The sequence below is a fragment of the Myotis myotis genome, unplaced genomic scaffold (genome assembly GCF_014108235.1).
Source record: "Myotis myotis isolate mMyoMyo1 unplaced genomic scaffold, mMyoMyo1.p scaffold_m19_p_7, whole genome shotgun sequence".
NCBI lineage: Eukaryota > Metazoa > Chordata > Mammalia > Chiroptera > Vespertilionidae > Myotis > Myotis myotis.
In genome coordinates, this window is record NW_023416379.1 from 41,089,343 (window position 1) to 41,108,652 (window position 19,310).

Below are 19,310 nucleotides of genomic sequence, written 5' to 3' on the forward strand. Positions count from 1 at the left end.
TCATAAAGGGTCTGTGAAACAATCTAAGGAAGGTGCCTAGTGGGTGGTGTGAGGGAATGGGGGGCGGAGTGAGCAGGGGGCGGAGTGGGGGTGCAGGCAGGGCAGTGGGGAGGCTGCAGACTGAGCAATGCTGATGAACCCCAGCGAGCAGGAAGTTGGCATTTTAATCCTGGGGTCTTCCAGCCCTGCACATCCTCTTGGTCAGCCTCCTTCCCCGGAAGTCCACACGTGGCTAGAGAGGTACAGGGAAGAGGCCTGTAGCAGTTTAGTTCGGGATTTCAGAGCTATATAGATCTTCACCAGTTTGCAATTTGATCTTCGTTTCCCCATGTTTACTTAGAAGGAGATTAAAATGATCACAGAAGAGAACTTGGGAAACATCGTTTCTGTGATAAGTACTGTTGTTCTCCGGGGACTATGAGTATAGGCGTATGTTCTCTTAAGTCATCTTGTCTAGGCTGTTTATCAAATTAGGTTGGTGCTTACTATTTTTTAAAATTAATAAATAGACTAAGGAGTATATTAACTGTATTATGTATAGTAATATCCAGAAAATAAAAATTATAGCTGACATTTATTGGGCACTTACTTGGTACCAGGTAGACTTTTTTTTTTTCAAGGAAAAGTAAATGCAGTGATAGAGAATGTATGATCTAAGTCCCATAGATGTCAGAAATCTTGAAACTTTGCTTTCAGAAGGCCAAAAAGTTGGAGCACCAGCTCAGCCTCTGCACACAGATCTCCATGCTGGAAATGAGGAACAGCATAGCCAGCTCCAGTGACAGCGAGGACGGCTTACACCAGTTCCTCCGGGGCACCCCCAGCGTGTCCTCTCTCCGTAAGTTAGCCCAAAACTGATACATGTTGGGATTCTGACGGATGGTACTGGAAATAGACAAATGACAACTTTGACCAGAAAAATAACTTTGCCAGTAATTCTTTGGCAAGCTAAAGGCATCATTAAAAATAATCAGATCTTTTCTGATTATTTTAATAATATCAGCAAAAATCCAACTTTAGATCTTTTATTTCTGTTTCAGAACGTGTTCACTGATTTTGGCACCTACTTTTTTAAATACTGGTTCACTGGAATAACGGGAAAGGGTCCTTACGGTTTGCTGGGTATTCGGCTTTGTTGTTTTCATGATTTTAGTCCTGGTGAAAGCTTAGATCCAGCCATGTGTTAAAAATGGTAGCAAGCAACTCCTGGGTGTTTTACTGCTGGCTGGTTATCTCAGTGTGAGACCAGGTAATGGAATATCCCTGAAATGAAGGAGGCCACTCAACACCCCTGTGAGTTACCCATTCACACACCACCAACCAGTATGTTTTGCAAGATCTCTTCATAGTTTAGACTGTTTTAAGACATTTTAAGTAAAACTGATGATACAGATATTGAAGATTAGTAAGTAAAATGAGAGAAGCTAGATTATTTTAAGAATTAAGTGCTTAAAATTATTTTACGCATTATTCCAAGAGTGGTAGTAAAAGAACTTTGAACAAATTCATGGGAAATAGCAAAAAGACAAAGTCTCCCATTGCATAAACTAAAAACTATTACTATTTCCAAATGTATGTTAATCCAGAGTAACTTTTAGGTAAATATAAACATTCGGCAATCCTAAGTGTCTGTGTAAATGCGTAACTTTGGATGCTTTGGATAAATTGGATTAAGGATTTTAACTATACTTTCAACTGACAAAGGATTGGCAAGCCCATATAATTGGTGCAAGCCTCCAAAGCAAAGTCTAGGCATAGAAATACTTTGTGTACCTAATGTGTACCAACACAAATGAGAAATTGGAAATGATTGTATTTTATTCTAAAGTTACTTTTTGAAAGTAACTGAGGTTAACCAAAGCCTGCAGTCTACTAGCATGTCAAATGTACTGAAACAGTTTGGTGCTAAAGAAGTGTTTTCAAATGGACCCATCTTAGTTATATGTGTAGTGATTAATTACTACGAAAGATCAGCAGAAAGGGAATTATAGTTAAATATTGTATGTGGATTATTTTTACTGTAGAATAGCTTGTTTTTGTAGTTCTTACTTTTGTTTAGTTCCACAGTTTTGCTTACGAAGCACTGAGAACCAGTGATATATAGCATGAGCATTTGTTGTCTTAAAATCAGTTTTGTTTTTCTGTAGTATTTTATTGTATAATCTAAATATTTTGGGGATAAAAACATTTTAGGGGGGAAAGCTTCTGTACAGTATGTTGTTTAAATAGAATTAAAACATGTTTTCAAATTAACATCTGCATTGTACTCGCCTCTGGAAACCTGTTTTCTGGTGCTCAGTGGATGGATCACACATGGGCATACAAACCTGGCTCTTGCTCTAATAATTATTAGCTGTGTGCCTTATGGGAAGTCACATGACCTTTCTCATCCGACATGAACTGTCTGTCATATCTGGTCACAACTCCTGCTCCGTTTCCTTCCCTCTTCCCTACAGTAAACCAGGAGTGTAATCCAGCCACTCCTGCACGGCCAACTCAGGCTTCAGTGTCTGTGAAGACGTGTGCTGCCCTTCAGGGCAGGGCCACATTTTCACTTCTCATTTCCTTGTTCCCTTGTCTCACTAGACTTTAGTACTTTGCTGTAAAAAAAAGAAAGAAAGAAATGTGTGCAACCTGCTTATGTTGCTTACTTAATTATTTAGCCTCAGGTTTATTATGCAAGATCTCACACATTGATACCAACGAGTCTAGCTACCTATGCATGCATATTTTTGAGTGTGTGTGTGAATTACACAGCACATCCTCGTTCACGCCTGCTCCCTTTGACCAGTCCTCATTCTGAATCTCTTGGCTTCCCTCTTGCAGTTTTAATGAAAGACATTAGGGCTTGAGCACAACACTGACACAAATTATGAATTACTAATTCTATCATATAATTCATTAGGAACTGGTTAGTTCCTGTTTCTCTTACATGTTAGCTCAGAAGTACTGAAGGCTGTTGTTTTACATTTGCCAGTCCCATCAATATGCCTCCTGCTTTTCCATTACAAATTACATTCCTTGTAAAACAGAATGCAGAATCAATCTCCTAGGACTGTTGGGCTGAAATAACAAAATCTATCACATTTTGAGCATGTGTGAGGTCTTAGTAAAGGGTAGGTCCCTAAAAGTAGTGACTAAGTTCTTACTATTCGAGTTTCTGATGTGCAAGTGAACAGCCTGGCAGCTGCTCTCAAAATGCTGATGGAGAGAAGGGAACAAACGTCCATTGACAGTAGCAGCTAGTATTTTCCAGGTCCCCTCTGTACATAGCCACATGGACTGGGCACTGGACTCCTGCACAGAGGGGGGCAGATTAGTTTTTGCTAGATGATGAGGCACTCCCAGGCAGTCCCCAACTCTCTGTGAGGAAGAGGCTGCTTTCTTGCTCACGTGCACAGTGAGTGCTGCTCCAGGCCCGTGTCCAGCTCACTCTGGGATGTGGAAGGAGCAGCCACTGTTTGGGCCACTGCCACTGCTGGCAGAGGGAAGGCAGTATGGCAGAGTCATGTCATGGCTCTTACAGCCCCGCCACTTCCGCTCATGTTCTCTGGACCAGAGAAGTCATTTGGCCAGAACCACCATTAGTGAATGGATCTTGAATCCTCCTGCGTGAGGGAGGGAAAGCAGGCATTTTGACAATAACACAATCTATCACAGTGAGTATTGTTTCACTTTACAGGTGAGGAAATGGGAACCATGAGATGTTTATTCGCCTCATTGGGGGTGAGGGGGAGGTCTGCAATGCAGACCTAGGTATCCTGTGTGATTACAAAGCCCATGCTGTTAAAACATATTGCCTCTGTGTATCAAAAAGAGAAGAAAAACGCATATACCATTTGACTTGGCCCTTTATAGTTTAGAGGCCACTCTCACCCCGTTCTTGCATTTGGACCTGCCAGCTCTGCAGGAGGCACAGCAGCTGCTATTGTTCTCCCCGCCGCAGGGGAGTCCCCTACACTCAGGAGAAGGTAGCGCTTGCCCAGAGCCACGGCCCCTCCGGCCTGCTTCATTGGAGAAACCTCCCACCCTCCTACCCTTCATTATAACCACACAGTGCTGCAAGTAGGTGTTCCTGGACTGGTGAATTTCCATTTCGCTGAAATTCTCCTCATATTCTTTGTATGAGGGTTCTAACAGGAACATTTGAAATTAACCATTTGTCTTCTTCCGACTTTTAGCTTTTGGTTAGCTTTCACTTTGCCTCGCATGTGCTCACAGAATTGCAAGCAATGCTACTCTCTAAAAATTAAACGTATTTCATATATTTTTCCTAATTAAACAACTTTTACATTCCAGTTCGTCATTAACTCAAATAATGTAGTAGATCTAAACATTAAAATGCAAATCAGTATCGGCACATATCATTTGCATTTGGTTGATACATCCCTAAAGTCTCTTAATCCCTGAGCTTCCCTTTTATCTTTGGCTGTCTCTCTGTGTGTGTGTTTCTGCATTTTTGTTTTGTTTTGGGGTTTTTTGTTTGTCCTATAGAACATTGATTCTTTTTTTTTTTTTTTTAATCCTTACCTGAGGACACTTCCACTGATTTTGAGAGAGAGATTTGAGAGAGAAACATCAATCAGTTGCCTCCCGCACATTCCCTGACCAGGCCCAGAGACTGAATCCACCACTTAGGTGTATGTCCTGACCAGGAATCGAACCCGGGATCTTTTGGTGAATAGGACGGTACTCCCACCAACTGAGCCACACCAGCCAGGGCAGAACATTGATTCTTAAACATAAAGGAGCGTATGAATGAAGTGGAGTTCTTATTAATGCTTCTAATGCAGATGGGCAGACAGGGGTGAGGCCTGGGGTTCCACCTGGTTAACAGATTCCACGTGATGCCAATGTGTCTGGTCCTGAACTACACCTTTAGCAGCTAGGGCCATAGGGTTCCCTACATTTTGGAATTTTGTTGATTGCATCCTCCTGGTGGTGATCACAGTGTTTCTTGTATTTTCTGTCCACTGGTAGGTGATATAGGGGCTTGCAGAGGTTTTGGTGAAGGCACTATTTAAACATCTTTCCCCGTGTGGGATATAACACTACACACACACTTCATAGCATTACACAGCATATGTGCAGTGTAACAGAAATGCCGTTCAGAAACTGGTGAGGGGAAACGTTAGGTGAACCATTTCAGAGAAATTTCTGCTGGCCCAGTTCTTACATTGTGCTCTGTTTTTACACCTCGCATGATGCTTAATCCGAAGCAAGATCACTGCTCTCTACGACACAGAGTCTGCATTCCACATCAAATTCTCGTTTAAAGGGGAGAAAGTGGAGTAACCAGATAGCCCAAGAAAAAAATGGTTTCTCCCCGTTTATTCAGTAGCTCAGAATCCGCTTAATTTAACTCTTGTTGCTTGCTTCCGGTACTTGAGTTTCATGGGCCAGCCTGGGAGCCTTGGCCAGGCTTTTTAACCTTATGTTCATAGGAAGACCAGAAGGGACAAGGTGTTCAGAACATGTGAGAGGATGTAATGCCCTCATGTGGACATGAGCTTGCTTCTCTCTGCTCCTGGACCAAGGTGCTTCTCAGGTGCCTAGATCTCTACCTTATGAGGTTTGCTCCCCACATGTAATGTGTAACACACACACACACACACACACACACACACACACATTGTCATTGGCAGTTCGTCACTGATAACTGGTGATGAACACAGGTATTGTCATGGCAACAGGGGGACATATTGTGTTTCCTTTAGTTGCAGAACTTTATTTTAGTTAATTGGGGTTAAAAAATCTATTGTTTGTTTTGCTGCTTGCTTGTTGTTGTTTTTAACCCTGAGGCAATATAGGCAGTATACTCCTGACATGGAACTCATCATTTAAAGGTTTAAACCATCTATTTTTTTTCAGAATTATACTTAACAATTATGATTATTTGAAAGACAACTATGAACTGTTTAGAGAGCTATCTCTTACTGGCAAATAAAACCTTTCCTGGTGTTTTTGTTATTAATGTCAAAATGGTGCTTTGTGCGTCTACTAATTCCATATGACCTAGCTGCCCAAGTATGCTTTCAGTCAGGCCAGCTTGCGTACGGTTAGCATTCTTGTCCACAAACACTAGCAACATAGCTGACATAAGGACCGTCTCTCAGCTCTCTTATCTATTTATTTACCTGGAAAGATGCAAACAGCCAATTCTTAGTTTCAAGACTGGTTCCATGAAATAGTCTGTTCAACTCCATTTGCATTTCATTCCCCCTGCGAACAAGAACAACTGTCGACTTACGAACAACATGCTTTCATGTGGACAGCTGGAGAGGAGATGTGATCAGGTGCAGGGACAGGGAGGCAGAGCCAGGAACAGGCCTCAGACCCACCCCGCAGCACCCCCCCTGCAGAGATGGAGCGCAGCTGAGGGAGGTTCAAAGCCTGGCCACTGCTCCTGGGCTAGCCCCGAAACAAAGAAGTGTTGAAGTTCTTGCTTTGCTGTTTTCCTTACAAATACCCACATCCATATGTGAGTGTGAACTTGTCTGGGGATATGTAACCACTGCCGTGGCAGCTGACCACTTTCCAACATGTTCTCATTTAATCTTCACCACCACCTGGTGCCGTAAGTGTTGCATTTTCCCCTTCTAGGGTAGAGGAGTGTGACGTTGGTCTCCTCTGGGTCCTTGGTCCCCAGCCAGCAGGGGCCATGCCGTCTGCCTCCAGAACCCCGCCCTCCCCAATCCTTTAGATGGCCTGTGTGCTCACAGCACTTTCTTATCTGTAAAATGACTACAAAGGGAATTTATAGTTACACATTTTTCATCTTTTAGTAAAAAATCTAAAAACTTATCAAGTTAATATATGCACATAGATATCAAACATTAAAAAAAAATCACTAGTGAAAAGAACTGATCCCTCCAAATAATTGCTCCCCAGGAGCTGTCACTTTGGAGCAGTGTTTGTCCAGATGTTAAATAATGTGCCGTTATGTATTGATTTAACCACCAACCTAACTTAGCTCACTTTCAACTCCCTTCCCCCTTCTGCTCACTAGGTTGTATTCTTTATCTCTGTGACATTCAATAACACAACCCCCATTTCTTTTCTGCTCTGGGGCATTTTTAAAGGTGAAAGCATTAGCATCACTACCCTTTCTTATTCTTCCCCCTCTGCCTTCATACTGTTGTGGGCTCTTCTTTAACTTTTAAACAATCAAGGTCGATGGCATATGCATTCTGTTCTCTCTTTTTTTAAGTTTTTTAGATAATGTGATAAAATACACATAACATAAAATTTACCATCTTGCCCATTTTTAAGTGTGCAGCTCAGTGGCACTAACACTGTTCTCTTTGGTAACTGTAAGTAGGTCTTCCTTGGTCTATGGGTTGTTCTGAAGAATTGAAAGCCAATAAAAATGTTGACGTTATTATGCTTTATTCAAAACCAAATAATTGGCTGTGACTACATTTCTTTCTTTTTGGTTTCAATGTCACGACTCTTGTTCTGTGCCAAGGTCCCTAATGTCAAGTATGAATGGATTTGGCTTTGGTGCACAACACAGAAATCATGCCACCGTTTGCTCCATAGTTTGACCCTCCTTTTTCCCCCTAAAGGTTTTTTTTTTTATTGCTTTGCTTGTGTGGCCACCTTATTCACTATATCCCCAGTATCTTCTAGCTTCTTATCATTCTTTTAGGTGAAATCCCTTTCACTTATTAACTAAAATCTCCTGGTGGTTGGCTCCTATTTGAATCAGGCCTTTTCGTACTGCTTTCTGTTTTTATGGGTATCTCCGGTTGCCCTCGTTCTCCTTATCCTTTCCTTTTTCTTATCTTACATCTTCACCTTCTCAGTTCCTCAGTGCCTGCCCCCTTTTGCGTGAGGCCTTTCTCACAGTCCCCCCTCCTCCTCCCTCTCTCAGAGTGGTGATTCTCTGGTCTGTTGCTCAGCTGCCGTCTGGGACCAGCTTCCCTGTTTGCATTTGTCCACCGTCTCTGCAGCCCTGTAGCTTTTTCTTTGGGGCAGGAAGGAGCTGCAGGACTTTCGCCATTCCTTGGCTGCTCAGCCCTGTGGCATGCAGCTCACGGCCCTGACCGTCCCTCTGAGTAGTCAGAAATTGACCTTGGGCCACAGAAAACCTCCTCATGGGAGCCACTGACTTCCTCCATCCTCCTCATTGGCCCTGACTCGAACACCTCCTTGCTGGTGCTGAGTCCCTCGAAGAGAAGTGAAGTACAAGGGCCGTACCTGCGCTTTAGCATTATTGTTCAGAAAGCTTCAATCAAACTTAATTTTTTATTCAAAAAATATCTTATGGCCTCACTAAAATGTTTTTTAATTTAAAGAAATTCCAATATAAGTAGTCAAAGGCAGGAAAATGGATGATAATCTTTCTAGCAGAGAAGCCATTAAATCCTTCCCCAGCCCCATTCACCAGAAATTGTATACTATAACTAAAATTCTAAAGCCCTGTATGGTCTTTAATTGCTTGCTAAAGCAGTTGGCCAGATGGCCAAAGATAATAAAAATAAGAACACCTTGAAAGGAATAAAGGAAATGTCATTAAAATAACAGAGGAGATGGGGAAATCATACATTACGTTGAATAGTTTACAGAGGGGTTGCTCCTTTTTATTAAGTGTCTTTCTGAAGCAGAGAAATGGCGCTTGACAAACTTCATATCATGGAACTGAATTTATCTGAAGATCCAACTTGATGTCGGTTGTTTATTCCCTAGAGCAGAGGTGACCTTCACTCTGGATTTAAGAACAACAAATACGTCTGGTACTTTGCCTGCTAGGCAAGGCTCTCAGGCCTGACAATGAGAAGCACACTGCAGTCAAAATAAGCTTAATAAGGACAGAAGTCTGTGAAAGGCAGTTTCTCTTACCCAAGCTTTTATTACTCCACATCGGGATTTTGACCGTTCCGTATGACCTTCCTGGTCCATGTATCAAAAGCTTTCTGTGGTTCTCTTTTTTTTTTTTTCAAGTATAGTTGACATTGAATATTATATTAGTTTCAAGTATACAGCATAGAGTTAGTCATTTATATAACTTTCGAGGTGCTCCCCCGGATAAGACTAGCACCCACCTGACACCACCCATAGTTATTATAGTATTATTGACTATATTCTCTATGCTGTGATTTACATCCCTGTGACTTACTGTATCTTTCCATGTATAAGATGCTATTTTTTTCTAAAATCATGAGACTGAAAATCGAGGGGTGTCTTATACATGGAAGGCAGCCGAGGAGGGAGCCGTGGGGGTGCATAGCTGCCCATACCTTGTCAAACAGGCTTTTTCCAGTCACAAGCCTTATTGTTACTGACATCAGCTGATGTCATTATTGGAGGTGGAGGTAGAGGTGGAGAGTGTGCAGATGCAACAGGGACTGGAACGTTCTGAGACCATAAAGATGTCAAAAAATAAAAAGATAAATACTGGTAAGCGATTGTCTTACTCTGCAAAATTCAAACAACGTAATCAGCTACGCAAAAGAGCATGGATATAGAGCTGCAGAGAGACAATTTGGACCTCCTCCCACTGAGTGTATGATCAGACAGTGGAGAAAACAGGAAGAACACTCTTTAAGATGGCAAAAAAGAAGAAGGCCGTAAGAGGAAAACCATGTTTAAAATATTAATTGCTTAATTTTGGGTTGGAAAAGTGGGGGGGGGGGCGTCTTATACACGGAAAGATATGGCACTGTAGTTCTCTTGGGACCTCAGGAAGACAGAAGGGGCTGGTGGCACAGCCTGAGCCCACCCTCCACAGAGGCCCATGGCCGACGTGTACTTTGAAAAAGACTCTCCAGGGCCTTTTAAAAAAAAAAAAAAAATTTTTATTGATTTCAGAGGAAGAGAGAAATAGAAACATCAATGACGAGAGAGAATCATTGATCAGCTGCTTCCTGCATGACCCCCACTGGGGAGCTGAGCCTGCAACCTGGGCATGTGCCCTGACCAGGAATAGAACTGTGACCTCCTGGTTCATAGGTTGATCGATGCTCAACCACTGAGCCACGCTGGCCGGGCCCGTCAGAGTCTTGATAGCAAGCTTGTCTCCTTCAGCTAGGATCGGATGCTCGCTGCCGTGTGAGCACGTCTGTGAGGAGAGACGGCTTCCCGGACCCCAGTCCCCGTGGGTGTCCGTGGTGTCATCACGCCTGTGCGCTAGCACGAGTGCGGGTGTCCAGGTTCAGTTCCGGGCTCTCCAAAGTCTCAGCCTCCTACACTGGCTCAAGCCCTCATGCTTTTGAGGTTGAGTTTTTCTTTCTTACCCTTGGAATGGCTGCCTGGTGCCACAGTTCCCTTTCTCAGCGGAACCCATGGGGAGTGTGGTGTACTGCTCGCAGTGAGTTCTGCCCCGTGGGCTGTGCCTTCTGGGGGCATTGGTATGGGTGGAAGAGTCGTGGAAGTCTTTTGGGCAGAAGTTACTTTTGTTCCTGGTGTCATATGAAAGTCCCTCAAGCAACAGTAACTCCTGACGTATCTAACAATTTCATACCAGATAAGTTTGGATTGCAGTTCAGCCTGAGACTATTTGCTTTACATACTTTTTATAATAAACTCTGTTACTTGGCAGCCTGAGCCAATTGGAAGGTGACTATAGCTAATAGCAACAAAATAATGCTAATTATCTCTTTTTATTATAATAAGCACCAAAGGAGAGTTTACCTCTTTTGTCTCCCAACTGTAAAAGCGGTTGTAATAGAAGATAAAACTCAGTTTTCTGGAAAATGTATGGCTATGGCAGTATTTGCTTCTCTTGAATTTGAAAGAAATGAAAAGTAAAAATATTGTGCTGAGGTCATGACCTCATAGCAGTGTCCTGGAGGGGCAAAAGTAATTTGAAAAGCACTTAACGAAAGATAAGCTCACTTTCTCCCCTCCTCCTCATGCTCTCACATCTAGGTAAGATATTAGGCCTTCTGGGCAAATGTCTGATGATGCATCAGTGCCTAAAATTAATGAAAAAGGCAGGCAAACTTGTAGAAAGAATTTAATAATGTTCAGCTTGTGAAATGTAAGATCGTTCCCTTAGAGCAGAATATTCTCTCTCTCTCTCTCTCCCCCCTCCCTCCATCTCCTCTCTCTCTCTCTCTCTCTCTCTCTCTCTCTCTCTCCCTCCCCTCCCTCCATCTCCTCTCTCTCTCTCTCTCTCTTCACACTCCATATTGGGTTTGGATTCATTAGTGGACAAAATAATGATTTCTAGCTGCGTAGTGATGGGCTCTTTCCTTCCACTGAGCCACAGTGTCCTGCTGAGTGAGGTTGGAGAGCACTGGGTCTATGGGCCAGGTGAGCTCCTCGCTCTTGCTCTTGGAAGCCCGCCTTTCTTCTGACTGTGACAGTGATGGGTGGGGCCAGGTGAACGTCCTACCTGGCCCTCGGTGGTGCAGGAGGCCCAGGCTAACTAGCTGGTGCAGAGTGTGGGCACTCTCTGTGGCTGTGACTCCTATCAAGGGCTCAGGCAGCCAGCTGGCGCTGGGCTGCTTCTGGCAGTTACAGTGAGACCGAGTTTCTGTTGCAAAACGTCAGGTGCATCTGCCGGTGGGGAAAGAATAACAGGCACAGTTGTGGGAACTGGGACCTGGGGACTTGTGGGTTCTAACCCAGCCACAAAGCCTGAAATGAAAGCGAATTTAGTGCTCTCCACGAGAAAAGAGCTTTAGCAGAAGAATGCAATCTCATGGGGCTATTAGGGCAGCTGGCTTATCCTGCCAGATGTGTTTCCACCTGGTTCATTCCCAGGTGAGAAAGGCATTCACCCAGGGCAGCTCCCCCACTCTGTTTGCTTTCACAGTTTGTTCAGGTTCAGCTCCTGGGTATAAAGTAGAAATATTAGTAGGGATGCGAGGAGAATGAATTACTCTGAAAAGTGTGTTGGCAAATAAGAGAGTCAGAGACTATGTCTGATTTGTTTTTATTTCCCCAAGATTTAACCCTTCGGTTGCTCAGAGACTTGTATGGCTGATTGGATGAAAACTTGGTTGTAGGTACCTTATTGATGTTTACGCGGCGGCCAGTACTCTTTGCTGTAAGCACTGTCAAATCAGCCAATTATTCTAAAGTGATGTCCCTTGGAACATGACACAGAATATATGTGCTGATAACAGCCCCTTTTCATAGTGAGGGCTTACTGTAAGCCCAAGACCTGCTGACGCCTGAATGCTGCTGTGCCCCATGGTGGTAGTGGTGGTGATGGTGGGGAGGTGGGGATTGACCCATCAGAGATGAAATGTGATGGCCCTGTGTTTCTCCCATGTCCTCAGCATCAGCTTTCTGAAGGCCGAGTTACGGAGGAGGGTTTTTTTCATGTACTAAGTAGTTATCAAGGACCTGGCTATGTGTAGGGTGCGCTGCGAGGCTGCAGGAGAGGGGGGCTGTGGTCACAGCCTTTCAGATGTTGTTTTCCAGGAAGGGAGAGGTGCCCGTTCTTATGACCACAATGTGGTGCAGAACGTGGAAGGGCTGTGGTTGTTTGGAGGAGAATAGACTCCCCCACAGAAGCAATTAGGGAAGACCACAAGTGAAGGGGGTGGGTTTGAACTCCACCTTGAGGCATGGATAGGAATTTGGCGGGAAGGGATGGGAATGGAGAGACCATTCCAGGTGGAGAGAAAAGCACGAGGAGAAGAAGAGAGGGATGGGTTGGATTTGGGGGTCAGTGAGCTTGCCAGAGCGTGGACTAGATGGGAAGGAGGCCCTCCCTGGAGACTCCTGGACCCCAGCCCAGGACTGTGGGTGACTCTTGCCTGACTGTCTGTAATGTTATGGAGTAACCACCACAGCCCTTTCTTTCTCAGGCAAATACAGTGGGAACAGAATCAGTTATTTCACAGAGAAGCTGGAAGTTCTTGGAGAGTTTTCACTAGATCACTTCCCGTTGTTTTGGGCCCTCTCTTCACTTTCTCTCAGTGGGGAAACACGGCGATTAGCGAGGTAGTGGGAGGGTCGGAGCATTTTGTCCCCAGTGTAGATAGCAGCCTCAGGATACCGTAGTGTGTCACCCCTGGTTTGATAGATGGGCTTAAAAAGTAGAGATCAGTTGGTCTCACTTCCCCAGTCAAAATGAACTGGATGTGTTTCTGTTATGTGTAGCATACAATTATGTCTGAAAGTGCTACATTATTGATTTGGCTTAATGCTCTTAGAGGTGCTATCGTGTTTGTTCTGAGGGTTTTGTCTGATTGCAAATACTCAGCCTAAGTTAATATTTCATGAGACTCAATCATAACTTGAGGCTAGAAATATGATGGAAGCCATGGCTACTGGTAAAACATACACACACACACACACACACACACACACACACACACAAAACAACAACAACAGCAACTGTGCTGCACTCAGGCCAGTTTAGACTGAGAAACACAGACCCCTATTCAAGCACTAGTCCCATTTCCTTTCTTTGCCATCCTTATGGGCAATGATGAACTTTAACCAGTTTCCCAATTCTTTAGGCTATTGCCCTCCAAAGACCATATTCATTCACTGATTTGATTGACTTACAAATATTTACAAAGTGTTATCATATCCCACATACTGAGTAAGAACTTTACAAGTATGAAGACACTTATTCATCCAAACAGCCATATGAAGTAGGTAATATTATTATGATTACTTCTGTTTTGCTGATAGGGCAATCAAGGCACAGAGAAGTGAAGTAATTTGCCCAAGGTCACACAGACAGAACTCATTGCCACCTGAGCCGACCTGTGAATCGGAGGTTGTGTTTGGTATCGCCTGTGCAAGACAGGACACAAAGCCCTTGTGCTCTGTGGCAGAAGTTCATTCTTGGGACTTTCATACAGGCTTCTTTTCCACCCTCGGTCAGTAGTTGTCTTTCCAGAAACTCAGTGTTTTAATTGATTATAAATGTTTGAAAGTGAATAATTTCTGTGTGTGTACAAAAAACACATAAACTGTAGCAGAGCCAGGGCCTGCACAATGATGACCTTTTTACGTTGGAAGATGTGGCTGTTGGTAGTGGCATTTCCCTGGGTGTATGGCAGTGACTCTGTTGTCAATAAGAAATGACATTTAGTGACATTTTCTATGTGCCCAGCACCCTGCTAAGCACATTTTTCTTTTATCCTCCCAACAACCCTAGAAGGCAGGTCCTGTGAATATCTCCTTTCCACATATAGGGCAGCTGAGGCCTGGAGAGGCACAGTAATGGAGCACAAGGCATACAGCAGGAAGCGGCAGAACGGGGACTTGACCCTGGAATTGTTTCCTCAGCCTCTGGTCTTAACCACTGTGCAGGCCGCCTGCCCCTGTGCCGTGGGGCCCCCTGCTGGTCCCTGACCCTCCTCACTGACTCCAGCCTGCTCTCAGGGCTGGCGGCCCTGCTGGCTGCTGCTGACTCTTGCCAAGGTTTAACAGCTGATCAGTATAAATTTCTTATAGCCATTCTGATTCCTGTCTTTATAAGATCCTGCTACTTGCCTTTGCTGTACAGCAAGCATTTGAAGAGTCTGATTTCACCCATTGTTCTTCCATCATCAACCTTACACCCAGCCCGAGTTCAGCATTTGCTGAATACCACTCCGTCCTGCTAGGGGGAAGCAAGAATGTACACAGGTATGGGCGAGCAGGTGGACCCTGACACGGTGGATCCTGACATTGAATGTGGGAACTGTGTGGAGGGGAGTCTGTGCTTACGTGAGCTGCTCATGAGGCACCTCAAGGAGTCTCTGCACCTATTTACAATATGTTCTCTTCCTTTCAGACAATATTTTTTTTCTACATCAGGCATGGAGTCCGTATATGGGACATGCTCAATAAGCTTTTGGTAAATGAGTGAATGAATGAGGGCTGGATGCATGGATCATTCATTGCTTGTTTCCTTTGATTAAATGGAAGGCCCTGGGATACCTTGCTCCTTAGGACTGTATTTCCTCCACCTGGCTCTTCCGCCTGCTGGTTTGACCCCTCTTCCTGCCCCACTGTCCCCCGCTCTCCATCTCCATGCCAGTCCAGAGCGTGGCTGGACAGTTGGTGACAAGAACTATTCTTTTAGGTAGTGCTACAGATGGTATGAGGGCCTATAGTTTTAGAATAAAATCATACTTTAGGGAAATCAGGAATTAAATCAGCTTTCCAGGGACTCCAGTCACCATGTCTGATATTCATGTAGGAACATTCTGATTCCTAAACAGACTTTAGGGCAACCCACTAGGGACTGGGATGTCTGAGAAGCTCATCACACAAGCACACGCAGTGGAATGTCTTCCACCTCCTGATTTGGTTGTCTTATTGAAATGCTGGATTGAAAATATAGTGTTAAGGGAAACTCCATTCGTGGTACCAGCGATGGATTCCCAGGGAGTTTTGTTTTCCGGTTGGAGTTTGAAACTGGTGCATCACTCCAGCGTCAGGACAGGCTGCACGTTAAGTGGCTTTCCTTTCTGTGTCTCTGACAGATGTGTCCTCCCCACACCAGCGCGCCTCGGCCAAGATGAAACCAATAGAAGAAGGAGTGGAAGACGATGACGAAGTCTTTGAACCCGTGTCCCCAAAAACATTTAAAGTCCATGAGTTGCCTTGATCAGAAGAAGAGCCAAGTTACCAAGATGGAAATGGTCTTGAAGAGATCCCGAAAAATACCAGCACTTTGTCACTGCTCTTAGATTATTCCGCTTTAGGACATCCAGACGGTACAATCTAAGGGCAGAAAAGTGAGGAAGAGTCAAAAGTGGGGAGGTTATTTTAGCTCTCTTTTCTATTGGTCAGCTTTTTAAGTGGTGGTTTTCCTGAGCCTTCTGACTAAACCTAGTTCTATTTTGAGATACATATTTTCACAGTATTTTCTAGATACACTATCATTTTAACTTTAAAAATCTTAGTGTTCTGTCCATTCAAATGCCTTTCCATTACTTTTCAAGGCTGTGGTTCATCTTGCTCACAGGCAGTTTTTTCTCTACCATGGCGGTGGCGTTGTCTATTCCATAGCTTTAGCACACAATGCAGGTTTGAAATTGAGGTTGCAGTAGCATTAAAAAGCAGGGAATCTCAGGCTTTGCAATTGATTTATTTAGATGGAAAATTTTAAACAAAGACGTGATTCGACTGGTGGTTATTTTTCTACCAGGCCAGACACATTACCCCACTAGATTGCCTTCCACGGAGGTTGTATAGATAGCTTGATAATGAACAAAGCATCAGACTTCGCTCACATTACCCTTGTATTATGCTATTCATACATCAGTCCTGAAACCTAAAGCTGGAAAGATTAACAGATGGAAGTGGTTCTGAGCCCGGTGTCAGCTTTCAGCCACTCACCTGGGGTTTGGAGCCATCTCACCCCACACATCTAGTGTGGAAACACTTCACTTGGGGCGGGGAGGAGAGGAGAGTCAGGTGGCCGAGAGAGTGGCACAGAGCAGCTTCATCCTTTGGTCGGGATTCTGAAGTTTCAGGTTGTTCTTCCAGCCGTAGATGTCCCTTTAACAGACACCCAGTTCTGTGGGGCCGGTGGTCGGCCACGGCCGTGCCATGGACGCCCAGCCTAGCTATTGCTATGAGGGCCTTGATTCCACTCTCCTCTCTACCAGAACCACATTTTAGGATATGGTGGTGTTTGGCTGGTGGGGAATGAGGAGCTGGCTTGACTCATGGTCAGTCTGGGGGGTGTGATTGTGGCACCCAGTTGGGCGAAGCCCATTGACCAGCTGTGCAGCTTCATACCCATTGATGTTTTGTTTCATCCCCTAGTACAGTGATGGCGAACCTATAACATGCGTGTCAGAGGTGACATGCGAACTCATATTTTTGGTTGATTTTTCTTTGTTAAATGGCATTTAAATATACAAAATAAATATCAAAAATATACATCTTTGTTTTACTATGGTTGCAAATATCAAAAAAATTCTATATGTGACACGGCACCAGAGTTAAGTTAGGGTTTTTCAAAATGCTGACACGCCGAGCTCAAAAGGTTCGCCATCACTGCCCTAGAACCAGCATTGAGTCAGTGCCCTGTTATAGTAACTGGCTAAGGAAAGTTCCAAGTGGAACTATTTTCAGATGAGTTGAGCCACAAGAAGCACCTCTTGCCAAGGGGTAATATCTGTTAGAGAAGGAAATAAGCTACTCTGTCATTTCCCTAGATCCTTTTTTAAAAATTAAAGCCAATGATTTCAGTCATTTCACTTGAGTATGTTTACATGCCAGGTCATCACTGAGAAAATGTGCACAGACTGGGACTCCAGCTCCCAGCATCTCTCTGCAAGGCTGGCGCAGCCCCATCACAACAGAAGGGCTGGCTTCGCTCTGCTACACGAGCCTCTCTCCGGGCGCCGCGGGGGTGATTTGTTTTGGGGAAACGAAGCAGAGGTGAACGGCTGAGCCTTGGCTTTAAGACGTAAAGATAAACTGGGTTGAGCTGTACATGTCTGTGCCTGAGGTCACGGTGTGGCCGTGAGGGGATGGTGTTAATACTGTTCTCCTTTCCTGGTGGGTAAGCGGAGTAGACCATTTAGGACACACGTGCAGAAGAGGAGTTACAGAGTCAGCCCACAGAGTCATTGGATGTCACAGCCTCCCTAATAGAAAGTAGTTTTAGATTCTGCTGAGGCTGCGCTTTCATGTTCTGTGGGCCCACAGAACCTTGACCTTGGGATCCCTGACCCCAACCACGTTGAGGTTTGTCTCACGTTGTCACCTCAGATAGGAAGGGTCGTCTCTAAGGCTCAACCTGGACATGTTGGGAGGTTATTTTCTGTAGTGCCGGGAACAGAGATTTTGAAAGCACACTGCTGAAATCAGGTGATAGGAAGTGATGCACTGCTTTTATTACAATGTGTGTGTGTGTGTAAGCGTGTGCACATGCGTCCGTGTCATGGATAAGAAGACTGATCGCAAGGTTAGGGATTTCAAAGAGCCACTTAGCCTGAATGGGAAACATGAAACTGTTTTTAAATACAGCCCTCTAAGGAAGACAAGGAGCCTCACGGCAAAGGAGCCGTGGCCACTGAGGGGGCCCTCCTACAGAGACTCGATAGCAAAGAAGCAGATAAGGAAACAGAAAAGAGCTCTCGGTGTAAGCTCTCTGGATGACTTTAAATCATTTAACAAATGAGCAGCGTATCTTTGTATGAGGCATAAATGCATAGCCAAAAAAAAAAAACACATGTTTGTTGCCAAAGCCACCAAATGAGATGCTTCCTGTGATTTTGGTATTCACCTGTGTGACCAAGGTTTAGAAAATGGTCTGCAAAAATTATTCTATACGTCACCCTTAATCTATGTTCAAGTGTAACATCATGTCTATTGTATGAATCTGGAGTGTAACATTCATACCAGAATGTATGTATCATTTGTAATATTTTGGAGCCCTCATAAGTATTTGTATTTATAAAATAATAGCACAGACACTAGATAGATCCTCGATGATGTTTATGTATCTTAAGTTATAATAATGGGTGCTATATGGTTACTTTGTGGTTACCATCCTTTTGCTTTCTGGGGTCTTTCCATACCTCCCTATGGTTCAGTTCCACCTGAATCACTTGGACGCATTCGTGCTTTGCTGCCTGCAGTGTGCACACTTGGAGACGTCACCTTCTTCCTACGGTTCTCCATCCACAGGTCTGAAGCTTTTCTGGTTTTATAACTTGCAGCTGCTGATTCCTGCGTCCCGGGTTCTCTGTTGGCCTGAAAACAGAGTCACTTGGATGCTGGAAAAATCTTTGGGGGGAAGTTGATGTAACCTACACACTCCGCCCTGCTCCTGGTGCACAGGTAATGACTCCGCCCTCCAGTGAAGATTTTTCTGCGAGTGTGTGGTGGCCCAGCTGCAAACTTGGTCAGGCCCAGCCTTCAGGGTCCTGGTGCCCTCCTCCCTGCAGACCCCAGGGTGCAGCTCTGAGGAGCCTCTGTTTCTGTGTTGTGTTTGTTTTTATTTTCATCATTTCCTTGGTCATTTCTAAAACTGCTCTGTAGGAACCTCTGACCTAGCCATGCCTCGGTTTCCCCTCCCCTCCCTCTTTCCAACCCTGGTTTCCCAACCTCTTTTTCTAATTATCCTCACTAGAGTGACTAGAGATTCCCACCTATTCAATTCCAATTCCCAAGGGCTTGAAAGGCTAGGATACTGTGTAGGGAGGTCGAAGTCGTGGTGTAATCTCGGCTTCAGTTCTGCTCGAGGGACAACCCCTTCTCACTGAGGGTAGCCATGCCTGATTGTCACAGAACCCCAGATGCCTCGTGTAGGATGACATTGCAAGTGTCACTTAAGAAACCTGCTTTGAAGTACTATTTACAGGTTCTGTTATACTTACTTGCAACCTGGTTTTAAAGTACGTGAGGATTTTATGAATGCTTTATACAGTCACATTTATAAA

The 19,310-nt window shown here is 44.3% G+C and overlaps 1 protein-coding gene across 2 annotated transcripts in view; it reads left to right on the top strand.

The window, feature by feature from the left end:
* Positions 1 to 15,984, top strand: part of BVES (blood vessel epicardial substance) — a 34,973-nt gene extending 18,989 nt beyond the window's left edge. Inside the window, exons 8-9 of one of the 2 annotated variants that reach the window (XM_036317587.1) lie at positions 700 to 838; positions 15,390 to 15,984. In XM_036317587.1, coding sequence (XP_036173480.1) covers positions 700 to 838; positions 15,390 to 15,514 — 264 coding nt within the window. In that variant the 3' untranslated portion in view covers positions 15,515 to 15,984. Of the gene's footprint in view, positions 1 to 696; positions 839 to 15,389 lie in introns of both variants that reach the window. The other variant, XM_036317586.1, reaches the window with a different exon arrangement.
* Positions 15,985 to 19,310: the final 3,326 nt, after the last annotated feature.